General features: G+C 44.1%; 1 protein-coding gene across 1 annotated transcript; it reads right to left on the bottom strand.

The window, feature by feature from the left end:
• Positions 1-13,536: 13,536 nt before the first annotated feature.
• LOC148029856 (uncharacterized) lies at positions 13,537-14,304 on the bottom strand. The gene has a single exon (XM_087687318.1). The coding sequence runs from the start codon at positions 14,302-14,304 to the stop codon at positions 13,537-13,539; it is 768 nt and encodes a 255-aa protein (XP_087543444.1).
• Positions 14,305-17,420: the final 3,116 nt, after the last annotated feature.

Here is a 17,420-nt window from a genome sequence, read left to right as displayed (position 1 = left end):
TGCAGATAGATTCAGGGAGAGGAGTAGACCGAAGAGAAGGGGTTTGAAAAAATTGAAGACATAGAAAAATACTCCCAAAAAGAATTAGAAAATATAGAAGAATACTAACAGAGATGAAGCCTGTCAGTTTATTCCACTATTATGAGAATATAAAAGTCTACTAGACAAAAACGTGTATAAAATAATACCTTCGACTATGCTGCTCGGATCGCCAATCTGATGCTTCCATTGGCTCTGAAAGGGAGACTAAATACCAGAACACTTGGTCAGAATTCTGCTAGATCACTCCTTCTTCATCTCCCACCTTGGAGTGCTATTCATTACCTGAAAATAGCGATCGCGCATTACGTGATTTCGCTAATCTCTATTTTTACATAAAATCTTGAAAAATTAGCTGAAAGCTACATGCCTTCTTTTACATGTTATCATAATCTAGAAGTTGTCTACAATTTTATGGATTCTTACAAGAGATAATATCTAGAATATCAAAAATTGGCTAAAACTTGTCCAAAAATCTAATATTTTTTAACCATGGACATTAACACTAATGTCTAAAATGACATTAGCTCTCTAAAACTATAAGGAAGCCGCACTCTAGAGTTTTTCACATGATCTATGCGTAGCGGTATGACAATGGTTTTGATGGGACCTAAAACGGGCCGGCACTGGCTCGTGCACTAGCCGGACCTCTATCTCATGCGCTCAACAACCCCACGGCCTCGCGGCCAGGAGCGTTGATGACACATACATTGCCTTTCTAAACATCTTGCGTTTGTATTACGTCGTTTGTAGTCCACTTTTCTCTCACCCACTACTCCTTAGAGGGAGTCCCTTACAGATTGCCTCATGGCACGAAGCACAGACATAGGGGGTCCTCCAACGGGAGGGCCGCCACCCCTCTGCGACTCTCCTACACCTTGGGGATTGGCCCCTCGGTGCGTCGCTCACCATATAAACATTTCGCACCAAATCCACTCAAGGTACCAATTGATCGTATCCAGGAATGTACCATTGTCCTTATTTCTTTTTCCCCTAGACCCTATGACTAGCCTATGGCTTAGGGTGTCATGTCTCTCACTCAACGTGGGTCAAGGCCCTAATGAAAGCAATTGCTGTGCATCCAGGATTTCTGATACCTTTAAATATTTCCATGATTTATGCATATTGTGGATGTTAAGTGCTCAAACAATTATAAAATCAGTATTGTGCACATGTGGAAAACATCCTTTTAATGGTTTTCAGCTACCGTTCTTATGCGGCGTTGCATGAACCTAGCACCGAGGAAACCCTCGTGCTACTAGGCCCTTATTTTATAATTATTTACCGACCTATATGGTATGCAAAAAAAAACCAGCAAGCTTTTCATCATTTCACTCAACATTTAGACACATTTTAACCACTCTACCCTCCCATCGATCAAATGTTGCATTGTTGCATAGATTTGTAAGGCATTTTGCCATCATTTTATGTGTAAAAAGCGGAAAAAGACACACTAGAACAAGAAGGTGGGGCTGAACTGAGGCAAATCCTCATGCTTCAGTCCCCACAAACATTCAAAAACATTGTTCTTATTTTTCATTAATTTTCGGCACCCAAAATGCATTTTTCCCCTATTTTTAGTGGTTTTTCTCAATTTTCCTTATTTTTTTACATTATTTAATTACTAAAAATTCAAAATAGGTTATGGGCTATGGCCCTTAGTTCCTTCTTGCAACAAAAATGAAAATTTAGTTGGTGTCCCTATTTATTCTTCCATTTTTATGCTCAAAAACATCATTTTCCCTTGGTTTTCCATATTTTACGTGTTTTAGTTTATTATTTTGGGCCACAAGATGCGTGTTTTTTTAATTTTCTGATTATGATCAACAAATACTCATGGAAAACAGCAACATAGACAATTTTTAGCCCACATGAACAACATTTTATCAATCAAAAGCTATGAAATCTCAAATTTCCTTTGAAAAATTGAATTACCGCTTATTTGCGTGTTTCGGGTTTCATGTCCATGGCTGCAAATCTGAAAATCAGCAGCACTTCATACTCATGGCGATCACACGTCACCATTTCCAGCCCGTGGAGCGATCCGATCGATGCCAGACAAGCCTCCACCATTCTTTCTTCTTCCTTTCTCTTCTCGCATGAATCCCCCCTTAGAGGAGAGAGAGGGAGGAGAGAGAAAGACTGATTTTCTCTCTCTCTCTACAGGCTGCCATTGCCTGCGCGAAGGAGAGCGATTTGAAGCGAAGAATCAATGTAGTTGCCTGTTGTCATTGGATATATGGCTTACTTGAAAGCCATTTCTCGCATTTGGGGGGAGGGGGCGCCATTTTTCCACGCGACGGCTGCCATGAGTTCGTGCTTTTGCCTATTTCGATTGAATGAGGGGGGTGCCCCTTCCCAAAGGCACCCCTTCACTTCTCCTTTTGGGCACCTTCTCAATTTTGACCGTTTCTTGGCCATTTCCCCGTCCGGCCTCCGAATTTAGTTCCGAAAATTTCTGCAAGCTCGTCTTGACATCCCGTACTGACTGATAGCTCCACTGACTAGCACAGGTGCACAGAGAAATTACTAAAAATCTGAAAGTGTCGCACGGGCACCTTCCAAGCACTTGACATTTAAAATCGTCCTAGGTCGAGCCGCCGCCTTTGACATTGGATATTTTTCCCTTGATATTCATAATTTTTAGCTATTTTTAAGCAGTTCTCGGCACCAAAATTCCGCTCTCAAGTTTGCAATCATTCGAGCAATGCTTCCAAAAAAATTATGAATACATTAAAGAATTTGTGCCTAACCAAACTGCAGGTGCTTGTGCGTCATGTAAATACAAATAGAGAGACACACACAATGGAAAATAAATTCCTAATGATGTTGTCTAATGTATTCAAATGATTGGTGAAAAACTCCGCCCTCAGGTTTGCAATGGTGGACGTACAGCGTCATGACATCTGCCCCCTCCAAACTTGCACATCCTCCAGATGGGCCACAGCTACCCATCCTCATCACCGCCAAGCTCGACAGTCAATGTGAGCTCCTCATCTTTAGTAAAAGCATCTGCAATGTCCATATTTTCATCCTCATCATCTTCTGGCCCAAGACCATGCTCAAGACCATCATAAATCTCATCTTCCAACTCCTCAATTGCATAGGCTGCATCATCTCTTCTCTTGAATAATTTGATTCTCTTCCCTGCAATCAGAATCCGCAAAGCCACACCATCAAGCTCTACTAAGGAATATGTGGCATTGTCATGGACATGCTATACCAAATAAGGCCCAAATCATCATCTCAAAACCTTACGGATAGCACTATACTAATTATCTAGACTGTTTTCATAGATCAACACACTACAAGATATAGGCCTTATACCGACGTTTAAAGCGACGAAAATGCAAATAACAAATTTTTTCCCCGTCGTCGCAAAAAGCATTGTTATTGGCGATGCCATAGAACAGTCGGTATTACGGTCGCTATTACCATCGCTATCGATGCTGATACCGATGCCAATACCGACACTGATAGCGACGAAAATAGCGACGTACATAACGACGCCAATAACCATGCGAGCAGTAAAATTTGCGACGCTAATAGCGACGGTAACAGGGAAAAAACAAATTTGTGGCAGGGCACATATAGCACTGTGTGCTTTATGAGAGCCATACAAAATAGTTTCTACATTACTATATACAATGTGCTTGCAAACAAAAACAATATATACTGAAATAATAAAACTGATACATGAAATAAATACATGATCGCATAAAAAGCGATTCGTACAATCATGACAGGATATCACTAGTACATAGAAAATGTCTTCATAGATCAGGCGACTCAAAAATAAAGATGTGTGAGCTCTAGGAATCCAAGGGCAAGCTACAAATCCTCGTCCCCCGAAAGCTCCTCTCGCCGCAAAGGAGCATCGAACGGACTCTACAGAAAAAGAAACAACACATCAATCCACCATACAATAATGCATTCAAATATCTCATGGTAACTATGGACAAGAAAGATGAGTTACTTACAAGGCCGCCGCGTCTATACAATCGGTCGATCAATGCAGTGAGACCGTGCTTCTCTCCATATTGAGTCTCAAGGCCAGTCGGATCGCGATTTGTAATGGAGTGCTACAAAGAAAACAAAATGCTAACTGTTAGAAATATGATTGTCAATACAAAGAATATTTCAAAAAACTAAACAAGCAAAAAAAAAGAAAAACTTACAAAGTTCTCCAAATATGTCCTGTGGCGGCCACTCCCAAGATGATGGAACACTCCGATCTCGAGTCGTGCCCTCGCCGCCTCGTGCTACTGACTCCAATGACCTAGAGAATCTGTAGCCTCCCTCAGTCGGCGCTAGTCATCTACATCTAACCACTCGGGCTTTGCAGCCCCACTCTTGATTGCCTTACGTGTGTCGGATCGTCTATGTGACATGTATGCACGCATACAATCTATCATCCAGCCCATAGAGAATCTATCTACTACGGCTGGCACTGGAAACTTCTCGTGCAAGGATGCTACTATATAGTCCTTGCTCCCCTCCGGTATGTTCTTCCAATGATCCAAAACTTTGTGACGAAAAACTTGTTGGCACAACTCTCTCATGCGAGCCATTACCCTCCTCCCCTCATCATTCATGATGATGGCTCCTGACCTACTATCAACTAGATATCCATAACCCCCTAGAGTTTTCCTAAGATGGGTCCTCTCCCATCTACGTCCACGCTCCTGGGCATATGTAGGAGACCCCTGTGTATCTGGTGTACCGACGGGGGTAATATCTCTCGGAGTGGCACCCACAAGGGTACCACCTGTTGACGGTTGCGCAAAAGCTGGAGTAACTGGAGTAGATGTCCCCACAGGTGTGACAAATCCTAGAGGTGACGCAGCTCTAGCTGAACGACGAGACAGAGACACCGTGTCCGTGTCTCCACAGCATCCACGAGAGCGAGGAGTCACACCTGTATCCCATGTCGACTACGGGCTCACTGCTTCTGTTTCTCTGCAGCATTCCCCTGATCCCGATGTACTCCCTTCCTTTGGCCCAAGTCGTGAGCGTCGAGCTCATCTGCTCGAAGTTGAAGCATCCGATTGCGCTGAAGCAGAGCGCCCTGACGAAGACCAAGACAGCTCCTGGTCTGCCATCTCTCTGAATCTGACAATCTGGTCTGGAGACATGCGTGTGAAGATGTCCTGTAACTCCTCATCGCTCATCCCTCGACTCATCTTGAAAATGTCACCTGCACAGACAAAATGATATTAGAATAATCAATTCAAATCATAAAAAGCGCAGTAATATAAATCATTATAAAAAAATATCACTTAAAATGCATATCTTATGTACCCTTATAAGCGATTGGTCAACGAATTGAGTAAGTGGATGCTCCAAGTATAAAGTATCCTATGGTCCCATGTTAATCTCCTGACACAACTCCGCATACACTAGAAGGTCGATAGACATGTCACCACAAAAGAATGAGTTTGCCTTGTTCTCAAAGAATTCTTGAACTCTTGTATTTCCATCATTGTTAGCCGATGCTGACTCCAAGCTTTCAACAGCCTCCACCCCTTGCAATATCGACCCCTCTATTTGCATATTATCTTCATCTATGCTCGGAACATCACTTTGATCATATACTCTTGCACTTCGAGGAGTTGAAGGTATAACATACCACCATCGAGGTTGTCGGGGGTTTAGATAGAAGATTACCTGTTCACAAACACATACAAGAGAGTTCAAACCATTGTGACATAACCCATGTCGTAATACAATTAGCAAGAAAATGAGTCCATGCACCTGTTCACAATGGGCCGGCAACACAAAGGTGTCGTGAAAATCCGTCCATTTTTTTTTCGGAATCTATTTCGAGAAATCCAGATGGACCTTGTCGAACTGTTGCTCCAGCTCCTCCAAGTACCACTTTGAACCACTGCACATCGAATAGTATCATGGAGAAGCTATGGTAATCCACCGTAACAATACTTTGCAAGTTTCCAAAATACTCCATCCCATCCACAATCGTGTTTGGATCCGTTGCTCGTCGCCGGCTCTCTCGCTCGAACCTTGCCATGACACCACAGTCCATTGTGGAGCGCATTTTGTCAATACGCTCCACGTAAAAATACCGTCCGCGTGACCACACTGCACTATATATTTTGTAATGTACATTGAAACACTCAAATTACATGTCTTATATAAAATTTAGTTACGACAGATTCTAAATCCCTCATCACCTTTGGACTACATCTCCTCGAGAATTTCCACTCCTCCATTGAGACCTTTGTCCCTTTGTGAGACGCTGCGGTCAAGGCTCCATGCAGCGATCACATTGACATAAACTGCGGCATCTCCTCCATGCCTTTGGGATATAAAATCGGTTGATGATGCGTACTACATCGGAATTCAGCTCGCGCTTCCTCTCGATCTTGCCTAACGATTTGGTACTTGGCGAGCCACGTCTCCATAGAGGCATGGTGCAACATACAAAAGCGATTCACCTTCTCTTCCATTGAGGCATCCATTCTTTTTTCTACCCCATTTCCAACCACCACATCTCTAGTCAGTCTATTTACGTCCTTCAGCGACCATAGCATTTTATTGTCTGGTTCCATCGTTGGTAGCCATTGTGAAATATGCACTAGCGCCTCAGACACCAACCAACCTTCGGCCATGCTACCTTCTGGCCAAGCTCGTTGCCGCACAAAGCCTTTCAAGGTTTTCATGAAGCACTCCAAGAAGAACATCCATTGTGTATGGACAAGTCCAGCAATCTCCACTTCATCCACAAGATGCACAAGAAGGTGGATTTGTATCGTGAGCATGCTGGTGGGCAGGTATTTCTCAAAGAGACAGACCGTCTCCACTACTCCCCATCTCGCGGATTCAATAGAGGACGTCTTAATCTCCTTTTGTGAGATCCATTGCACCAAAGACAACAATCTATAAATGGCCCCGCCTATTTCTGGAGTAAGACTTCCTACGATCGCGATTGGTAGTACAAACTACCACAAATGAGAAAGCATTATGAATTTGGTCGTCTTAGAAAATGTGGACCTGAGAGAATGCATCATACTCGTCGGAGTGCGGATAGACTTGATTACATGCTTCACAATGCGCTCTTCTTTAGTGGACAAAACCCAAGGAGCACGAGAAAGCTGCATGCGACCATTAGCACTCGAGTGCCGCCAAAGCACCTCCATCTTACCTACCTCCTTCAAATCCATTCGTGCCCCTATAGTGTCTCTCTTTCCTATGATATGGTCCCATAACAAACTGCCCACATTCTTGAAAATAGGCATGGGATCCAACAAGTGGTTGACCTGTAAGTGGGTCCAATATGGCAACTCGTAGAAAATTGAGAACCACTGTATTCCATTTGGATGTGATTCCGCGTGGACCATTTTCAGCTCGTACCAACTTGCGGCGTTCATACGTGTTGGAGGTCGTCCAAGGAAACCTTCCCTGAGTTCATGATCCTCCGGCAAGAAAGTAGTGTGTCCTTGATATACCATCTTCTTCATGGTTCGTAACCTTCGGGAGTCTAACTGTGGCCCGCACAATGGACATGCATGATAACCTGAGGTAACCAGACCTGTTCTAACACCATGACCTAGTGAATACTTGGTTGAATAAGATAAAATATAGATATTACCAGCGAGAACGGAGGCTTGCTCACCTGAGCACTCTCCCAAACTCGGAAAGTCATGCATCGTCCATATGAGAATGGCTCGAATACTAGCTCACCGCCGGCCATCGCGCCTACTCATATCTTGCACGGTGACCCCCTCCTCCCACAAAATCTTAAGCTCATTGACTAATGGACGAAGATACACGTCCATATTTTTTACTTTGTAGCGGCCTAGGACAAGCAAGCTAAGGATGAGATGTCCTTTCTTCATAGAAAGCCATGGAGGGATATTGTAGTTGACAAGGACTATAGGCCACACACTGTAAGAAGTTGAGCGCAGACCAAATGGGTTCACGCCATCCATTGCAAGACCGAGCCGAAGATTCCTTGGCTCGAACGGACTCTGTAGAAAAAGAAACAACACATCAGTCCACCATACAATAATGCATTCAAATATCTCATGGTAACTACGGACAAGAAAGATGAGTGACTTACAGGGCCGCCGCATCTATACAATCGGTCGATCAATGCAGTGAGACCGTGCCTCTTTGCATATCGAGTCTCAAGGCCAGTCGGATCGTGATTTGTAATGGAGTGCTGCAAAGAAAACAAAATGCTAACTGTTAGAAACATGATTGTCAGTACAAAGAACATTTCAAAAAAATAAACAAGCAAACCAAATGAAAAACTTACAAAGTCCTCCAAATATGTCATGTGGCCTCCACTCCCAAGATGATGGACTACTCCGGCCTCGAGTCGTGCCCTCGCCGCCTCGCACTGCTGACTCCAACATCCTGGAGAATCTGTAGCCTCCTCCGTCAGTTGGCACCAGTCATCTGCATCTAACCACTCGGGCTTTGCAGCCCCACTCTTGATTGCCTCGTATGTGTCAGATCATCTATGTGACATGTATGCACACATGCAATCCATCATCCAGCCCGTAGAGAATCTATCTACTGCGGCTGGCACCGGAAACTCCTTGTGCAAGGATCCTACTATGTAGTCCTTGCTCCCCTCCAGTATGTTCTGACAATGATCCAAGACGTGGTGCCTAAAAACTTGTTGGCACAACTCTCTCGTGCGAGCTATCACCCTCCTCCCCTCATAATTCATGATGATGGCTCCTGACCTACTATCGACTAGATATCCATAACCCCCTTGAGTTTGCCTAAGATGGGTCCTCTCCCATTTGCATCCACACTCCTGGCCATATCCAGGAGACCCCTGTGCATCTGGTGTACCGACTAGGGTAATATCTCTCGAAGTAGCACCCACAGGGGTGCCACCTGACGGCTACACAAAAGCCAGAGTAACTGGAGTAGACGTCCCCACAGGTGTGACAAATCCTGGAGGTGATGCAGCTCCAGCTGAACGACGAGACAGAGACACCGCGTCCGTGTCTCCACAACATCCACGAGAGTGAGGAGTCGCACCTGTATCCTGTGTTGACTGTGGGCTCACTTCCTCTATATCTCTGCAGCATCCCCCTGATCTTGATGCACTCCCTCCCTCTGGCCCAAGTCGTGAGCATCGAGCTCATCTGCTCGAAGTCGAAGCATCCAATCGCGCTGAAGCAAATCTAGCAGAGCGCCCAAATGAAGACCGAGACAGCTCCTAGTCTGCCATCTCTCTGAATCTAGCAATCTGGTCTGGAGACATGCGTGAGAAGATGTCCTGTAACTCCTCATCGCTCATCTCTCGACTCATCCTGAAAATGTCACCTGTACAGACAAAAAATGATGTTAGAATAATCAATTTAAATCATACAAAGCACAGCAATATAAATCATTTTTAAAAAATCTCACTTAAAATGCATATCTTATGTACCCTTATAAGTGATTGGTCAACGAGTTGAGTAAGTTGATGCTCCAAGTATGAAGTATCCTATGGTCCCATGTTAATCTCCTGACACAACTTCGTACACTGGAAGGTCGATAGACATGTCACCACAAAAGAATGAGTCTGCCTCATTCTCAAAGAATTCTTGGACTCCTATATTTCCATCATTGTTAGCCGATGCTGGCTCCACGCTTTTGACAGCCTCAACCCCTTGCAATATCGACCCCTCTATTTACATATTATCTTCATCTATGCTCAGAACATCGCTTTGATCATATACTCTCGCACTTTAGGGAGTTGAAGGTATAACATACCACCATCGAGGTTGTCAGGGGTTTGGATAGAAGATTATCTGCTCACAAACACATACAAGAGAGTTCAAACCATTGTGACATAAACCATGTCGTAATACAATTAGTAAGCAAATGAGTCCATGCACCTGTTCACAATGGGCTGGCAACACAAAGGTGTCACGCAAATCTGTCCATTTATTTTTGGAATCTATCTCGAGAAATCCAGATGGACCTCATCGAATTGTTGCTCTAGCTCCTCCAAGTACCACTTTGAACAACTGCACATCGAATAGTATCATGGAGAAGCTACGGTAATCCACCGTAACAATACTTTGCAAGTTCCCAAAATACTCCATCTCATCCACAACCGTGTTTGGATCCGTTGCTCATCGCCGGCTCTCTTGCTCCAACCTTGCCATGACACCATAGTCCATTGTGGAGCGCATTTTGTCAATACGCTCCACGCGAAAATGCCGTCCACAAAACCACGCTGCACTATATATTTTGTATTGTATATTGAAACGCTCAAATTAGATGTCTTATATAAAATTTAGATACGACAGATTCTAAACCCCTCATCACCTTTGGACTACATCCCCTCGAGAATTCCCACTCCTCCATTGAGACCTCTGTCCCTTCGCGAGACGCTGCGGTCAAGGCTCCATGCAACCATCACGTTGACATAAACCGCAGCATCTCCTCCATGCCTTCGGGATATCGAATCGATCAATGATGCGTACTACATCGGAATTCAGCTCACGCTTCCTCTCGATCTTGCCTAGCGATTTGGTACTTGGCGAGCACGTCTCCATAGAGGCATGGTGCAACATACAAAAGCGATTCACCTTCTCTTCCATTGAGGCATCCATTCTTTTTTCTACCCCATTTCCAACCACCACATCTCTAGTCAGTCTATCATTGTCCTTCAGAGACCATAGCATTTCATTGTCTGGTTCCACCGTTGGTAGCCATTGTGAAATATGCACTAGTGCCTCAGACACCAACCAACCTTCCACCATGCTACCTTCTGGCCGAGCTCGTTGTCGCACAAAGCCTTTCAGGGTTTTCATGAAGCGCTCCAAGAAGAACATCCATCGGGTATGGACAATCTAGCAATCTCCACTTCATCTACAAGATGCACAAGAAGGTGGATTTGTATCGTGAGCATGCTGGTGGGCACGTATTTCTCAAAGAGACTGACCGTCTCCATTGCTCCCCGCCTCACGGATTCAATAGAGGATGTCTTAATCTCCTTCTGTGAGATCCATTGTACCAAAGACGACAACCTGTAAATGGCCCTGCGTATTTCTGAAGTGAGACATCCTTCGATCGCGATCGGTAGTACAAACTGCCACAAATGAGAAAGCATTATGAATAATTGCTACATTCCAAATAGCAAAATGCCCATGCTAATTACAATCCATTCGTAGTACAAACCTGACATATCTTATGCCAGTCATGGGATTTTAGCCCTGATAATTGGTCGTCTTTAATTTAGAAAATGCAGACCTGAGAGAATGCATCATACCCGTCAGAGTGCAAATAGACTTGGTTACTTGCTTCACAATGCGCTCTTCTTTAGTGGAAAAAACCCCAGCACTCAACCATCAGCACTCGACTGCGGCCAAAGCACCTCCATCTTACCTACCTCCTTCAAATCCATTCGTGCCCCTATAGTGTCTCTCTTTCCTGTGATGTGGTTCCATAACAAGCTGCCCACATTCTTGAAAATATGCATGGGATCCAACAAGTGGTTGACCTGTAAGTGGGTCCAATATGGCAACTCGTAGAACACTGAGAACCATCGCATTCCATTTGGATGTGATTCCGCATGGACCATTTTTAGCTCGTACCAGCTTGCGGCATTCATACGTGTTGGAGGTCGTCCAAGGAAACCTTCCCTGAGTTCATGATCCTCCGGCAAGAAAGCAGCGTGTCCTTGATATACCATCTTCTTCATGGTTCGTGACCTTTGGGAGTCTAACTATGGCCCGCACAATGGACATGCATGATAACATGAGGTGACCAGACCTATTCCAACACCATGACCTAGTGAATACTTGGTTGAACGAGATGAAATATAGATATTACTAGCGAGAACGGAGGCTTGCTCACCTGAGCACTCTCCTAATCCCGGAAAGTCATGCATCATCCACATGAGAATGGCTCGAATATTGGCTGACCGCCGACCATCGCTCCTGCTCATATCTTGCATGGTAACCCCCTCCTCCCACAAAATCTTAAGCTCATCGACTAATGGACAAAGATACACGTCCATATTTTTTACTTTGTAGTGGCCTGGGAGGAGCAAGCTAAGAATGAGATGTCCTTCCTTCGTAGAAAGCCATGGAGGGATATTGTAGTTGACAAGGACTATAGGCCACACACTGTAAGAAGTGTCTTGTCTCTCTCATTCCTTTTTCTCTCTCCTCTCCCTCTCTCATTTCCTTTTCTCTCTCCTCTCCCTCTCATTCCTCTCCTTCTCTCTCTCTCCTCTCTCTCTCATTCCTCTCCCTCCCTTGCCGTCTCTCATTCCTTTTTCTCTCTCCTCTCTCTCTCATTCCTTTTTCTCTCTCCTCTCTCTCTCATTCCTTTTTCTCTCTCCTATCCCTCTCTCATTGGCATGGGAGGTTGGAATACACAAGGAGGGAGGTTGGAATACAGAAGGCTTACAATGCAAAGTCAAAACACTACAGGGTAGAGGAGTCTGTAAAAAATAGCTATCAATTAGGCGACACTTTTTGGGTACTGGCATGGGCTAACAATATAAGCAACTTGGACCAATACCATTTCGCAAGTGAGCTATTGCCTTATTAATGTTAAGTATCACTTTACTGGCTCCTTTACCCTAAATGTACTAAAGAAATCTGGACAACCAGACTAGCATTAGGTCCAAGGATGATTATTGAAATGCAGATCATTCATTAGTTTTGAAGCCACAAAAAGGTCGCATCTAACGCTACAGCATCAACCTCAGATTTTTGCAAATCCTCACCCACCAGCAAAGCACCATACAGACTGCCAGATTGCAGCTGCTGTGTCAGTTCCTCAACCAATTGGTTATCTTACTTTCACCCTTACTGTCAGAGAGCTAAAACCTACATGAAGAATTTGATTACTCCAACTCAAACCTCATTACCACACAAGCTACCTCATTGAGCTAATTTCACTGTGAACATCATTGAGATAAATCCCTTGGAACTAAGTAAACTGCCATAATGATTTACCAAGAAATATTCCAGCATGTCAATTCTGATTATGCTATTCTTTAAGCAAAACATAAGAGAGAGCTTGCACCTAGCCAGCTTCTTAGAAAGGTGCCCTTTACAAAAACTATCCCCCTTGCACCTTACCTTAAGATTGATAATCTGTCTAGTAAAGGCTCTTATTGCCTTAGCTGGCTTTTATAAACACACAAGAAGCTATATACAAAAAGGTGGCATGTGTTATATTGAAAACTTCAGACTCCCTAGCTCATTAATCACGTAGATCCATGGCTTTAACAAAGTTAACAGGTAGCATACCCAAAGTGCTGCCATCACCAAAATTGGTGCCTTTAGCAGACATCTCAATGGTAGACCTGCCAAAGTGCATGCGCACACACACCTCCTGTGCTTTGCCTTTCTCCATGTCCTGTGAAATGTCAATGACAATACTACCCTCTAGTTGACAACCTTCAGTAGTTGTGTATGAAGGATTTACCTCTTTTGTACTTCTGTATAAAGAGAGTTTCATCTTTTTCTAGTTGTGATATATGGGGTAGTATGTATGTCCTACACTCTAATCAATGAGAACTACATCATCCATCTTGACATGCACTGAGAAAACATTTTTGCACATGGCATTGCCATCATCATCCAAGAAAAGGTAACTCAATCGATCAACTCCATCTCTGAAATATTTTGCACAGTGAATCCCGTATGTTTTCCTGGAAACCCTGCATGATATGGGCTGCTTTGACATGCTAAATAACATAGCCCCTTGACAAATTGCATTGCCAGGATCTGGGGGATTGTATATTCTTCTAACCTTCCCTTCAAAAGCTTCACGAACTCTTTTTAGCAGATATGGTGAAGCTGAGAAGCCTCCCACCAGCAGGATTGCCTTTATTCCATGGACCAATTGTTCCTGTATCAAGTCTATAACGTTCTGAACTTCAGGATTCATTATGTGTTTCAAGTCCTGACATGATAATGTCAGCTCCCCATATTCATGCTGAGGATACCCAGCTTTTAGATCCTCCTTGGACCACATGTCTGCAAGGGCGTGTGGCAAATCATTCTCAGCAAATGGTGTGTCCATTCCATCGAAGGTACACTTAATGGACTGCCATGCTTGTAACAGCTTGAAACGGTAGGATGGCTTTGTCTTCAGAAAGATAGGTAAACAAGGGATTTTGGCACTCAAGAAAGAGAGGAAATTCTCATCAACAAAGACACCACCTCTAAGGCATCCAGTACTCTTTGTAGCTTCCTTCACTTCAAAATTTGTACCAGGAACTTTCTCATGCACAACCAAATCAATAGTGGCTCCGCCCACATCAACCATAGCAAACCTTTCCCCTTCTCTGATGGACAGGAATCTAGCATTTTAGAGACAATGCAAAGATGCATCCTCTGGCTCCAGAACTACTCTTAATGGATGAGGGCTTGCATCCTCTGAGCATGTTCTGCTTGACACTCCCTTGACCATACTAGTTTCCTGAGCACATTTCCTCATCTTTTGCTTGGCAGCTTCTGCCCATATTGCTAGCACGGTAAGATACCATTGAATATCCTTCATCATCAATTGCCCACCATACCTGTCCCTTAGGTAATGCAAGATAAATTGTGATATTTTCTTGAGGTAGTCGACGATGAGAGACTCAGTTGAAAGGCCTTGAGGAAGAGCCTTCGATTTGGATTGACCTTTGTAAGGAGCTTGTTCTGCTAGATATAACTTGAAACCACTCATGAAATTACTTCCGCAAGGAAGCGATTGCGTGCATGCGACACTTGTCTTGATGGCAATCTCATCAGTAAGATAGCTGCTATCAGGACTGTTTGAATCATCACCAGCTTCTGATCCATGCCAGTCTCTCTTCGCTGGAGGTTGCAGAAGATATCGATGTGGACGTCGAAGGCGAGGAGATAGGACGGTATAGCAAGCTGGCCTGTGTTTTGCAGTAGGGCACAGAGCAGGCCTCACACTGCAGGGGCCAGTCGCGGTTGATGTCGTGCACAGATGTGGATGTCGGGCAGGGGCCATACCCTCTCTTGCTCTATTTGCCTATTATGTTTAACATGTTATCTCTTTTTCTCTCTCCTCTCATTCTCTCTTTTTTTTCTCTCTCCTCTCCCTCTCTCATTTCCTTTGGCTCTCTTCCTCTCCTTCTCTCATTTCTTCTCCCTCCCTCTCCCTCTCTCATTTCCCTATTATGTTTTCGTCTCTCCCCCCTCTCCCTCTCCCTCTCTCATTCCCTCTCCCTCTCCCTCTCCCTCTCTCATTTTCTCTCTCTTCCTCCCCCTCCCTCTCTCATTTCCTCTCCCTCTCCCTCTCCCTCTCTTTAATTTCCCTCTCTTTCTCCCTCTGCCTCTCCCTCATTTCTTCTCCCTCTCTCATTACATACAAATTATACAAAAAATAAATAAATAAGAGAGAGAATACACTCTCCCTCTCTCATTCCCTCTCTCATTCTCTCTCTCTCTTCCTCTCTTTCTCTATCATTTCCTCCCCCTCCCCCTCCCTCTCTTTAATTTCACTCTCTTTCTCCCTCTCCCTCTCCCTCATTTCTTCTCCCTCTCACATTATATACAAATTATACAAAAATTAAATAAATAACAGAGAGAATACACTCTCCCTCTCTCTCATTCTCTCATTTTATCCCCCTCCCTCTTCCATTTCCTCCCTCTCACTCTCCCTTCCTCCCCCTCTCTCTCCCTCCCCCATTTCCTCCCTCTCCCTCTCTTTCTCTCTCATTTCCTCTCCCTCTCTCAATATATATACACAAATTAAAAAAGCAAAAGGGAGAGGGGGAGAGAGAATGCACTCTCCCTCCCTCTCCCTCTCTCATTTCCTCCCCATCCCTCTCCCTCTCCCTCTCTTTCTCTTTCTCTCCCTCTCTCGTTTCCTCCCCCCTCCCTCTCCCTCGCTTTTACTTTCGCTTTCTCTTTCTCTTTCTCTTTCTCTCCCTCTCTCTCCCTCTCTCTTGTTCTCTCATTTCATCCCCCTCCCTCTTCCATTTCCTCCCTCTCCCTCTCCCTCCCTCCCCCTCCCTCTCGCTCTCCCTCTCTTTCTCTTTCATTTCCTCTCCCTCTCTCAATATATATACACAAATTATAAAAGAAAAAGGGAGGGGGAGAGAGAGAATGCACTCTCCCTCCCTCTCCCTCTCCCTCTCCCTCTCTTTCTCTTTCTCTCCCTCTCTTATTTCCTCCCCCTCCCTCTCCCTCTCTTTCTCTTTCTCTTTCTGTTTCTCTCCCTCTCTCTTTCTCTTTCTCTCCCTCCCTCTCCCTCTCCCTCTCTTTCTCTCTCATTTCCTCTCCTAAACAAGCAAAACAAAAAGAGAATTAAACCCTAAACAAGAAAAAGAAGGAGAGAATGGACTCACCGATGAGATATGGCGAGCGTTTGGCGGCTCCTCTTTGTGATGAAGGCTCCTCCTCTCCTTCGCGAACGACAGCGGCGGCGGCGGCAAGCCTTCTTCCTCTCCCTATCTCATGATGGTCGCTCTCTCTCTCGCTCTCCCTCTCAAAACAATCGATGAAAATGCGAAAATGATTCCGCACTCGATTTCGGCCTGTTTTTTTTCCCTATGGGGCATCGCTATCCTGCATCACTACCCATCGTCGCTATAGGTTTAAATCCTTGTAGTGAATTTGTGCATGGCATTCATCATATGAGCTACGGAGTTTGTTGCAACTTATGGTAGAGTGCACATGAGGACCAATCCAAGAGGTATTTTCATTGTGGTAATGTCTCGGCTTTCTAATGAAAGTTGAAATTGGTCATATCCTGAATATAGATCGCCCATAGAATAAATTGCTCTACCTACAAAAGCTTCAGCAAACTCGTCAACAATTGGACCCAAACCAACATTTCGGATTGTGACACGATTAATAGGCTGTAAATCTTGGATGAATCATAAAGATCCATTTTTCTTGGGTACGGTAAACCATCAATTTGACTAAGGTGCTGAAGAAGGTTCTAATATATTCATTATGATCTTTTCATTTAGAAGTTCCAGTAATTTGGGCAAATGCGCCCTTGGAACATGAATAGGCTTGACGTTCCAAGGCACATGTGCACAATATTTGGATCCACATAGCCTATTTCATTTGGTTGAAATGCAAAAGCTTTTTCATGTTTCATTAGTAAGACGATACCTTAGTCTACTCCAAACAGGAAGAAGACCATGAACCCCAGCTTCACATTGTCCTTGAGATAATGAGGGCACAGAAGCTTTATGCCAAAAAGAAGAAGTGTGTGTTCTTCAAACGACAGATTGAATATCTGGGATTCATTGTATCAGTTGAAGGAATTTCAGTAGATCCAACCAAAGTCAAAGATGTTCTGGAGTGGCCAATACCAGCAAAACTCTCAAGGAAATACACAGTTTTCTTGGATTGATGAGATGGTACAGAGTCTTTATAAAAAACTATGCTTTGATTGCAGCGCTGCTGACC

This window comes from Lygodium microphyllum, chromosome 10 (assembly GCF_053477565.2).
Source record: "Lygodium microphyllum isolate KBCC chromosome 10, Lygodium_microphyllum_v1.1.10, whole genome shotgun sequence".
Lineage (NCBI taxonomy): Eukaryota > Viridiplantae > Streptophyta > Polypodiopsida > Schizaeales > Lygodiaceae > Lygodium > Lygodium microphyllum.
The sequence above is the reverse complement of the archived record's forward strand: the minus strand, read 5'-3'. Positions and strand labels throughout refer to the sequence as shown.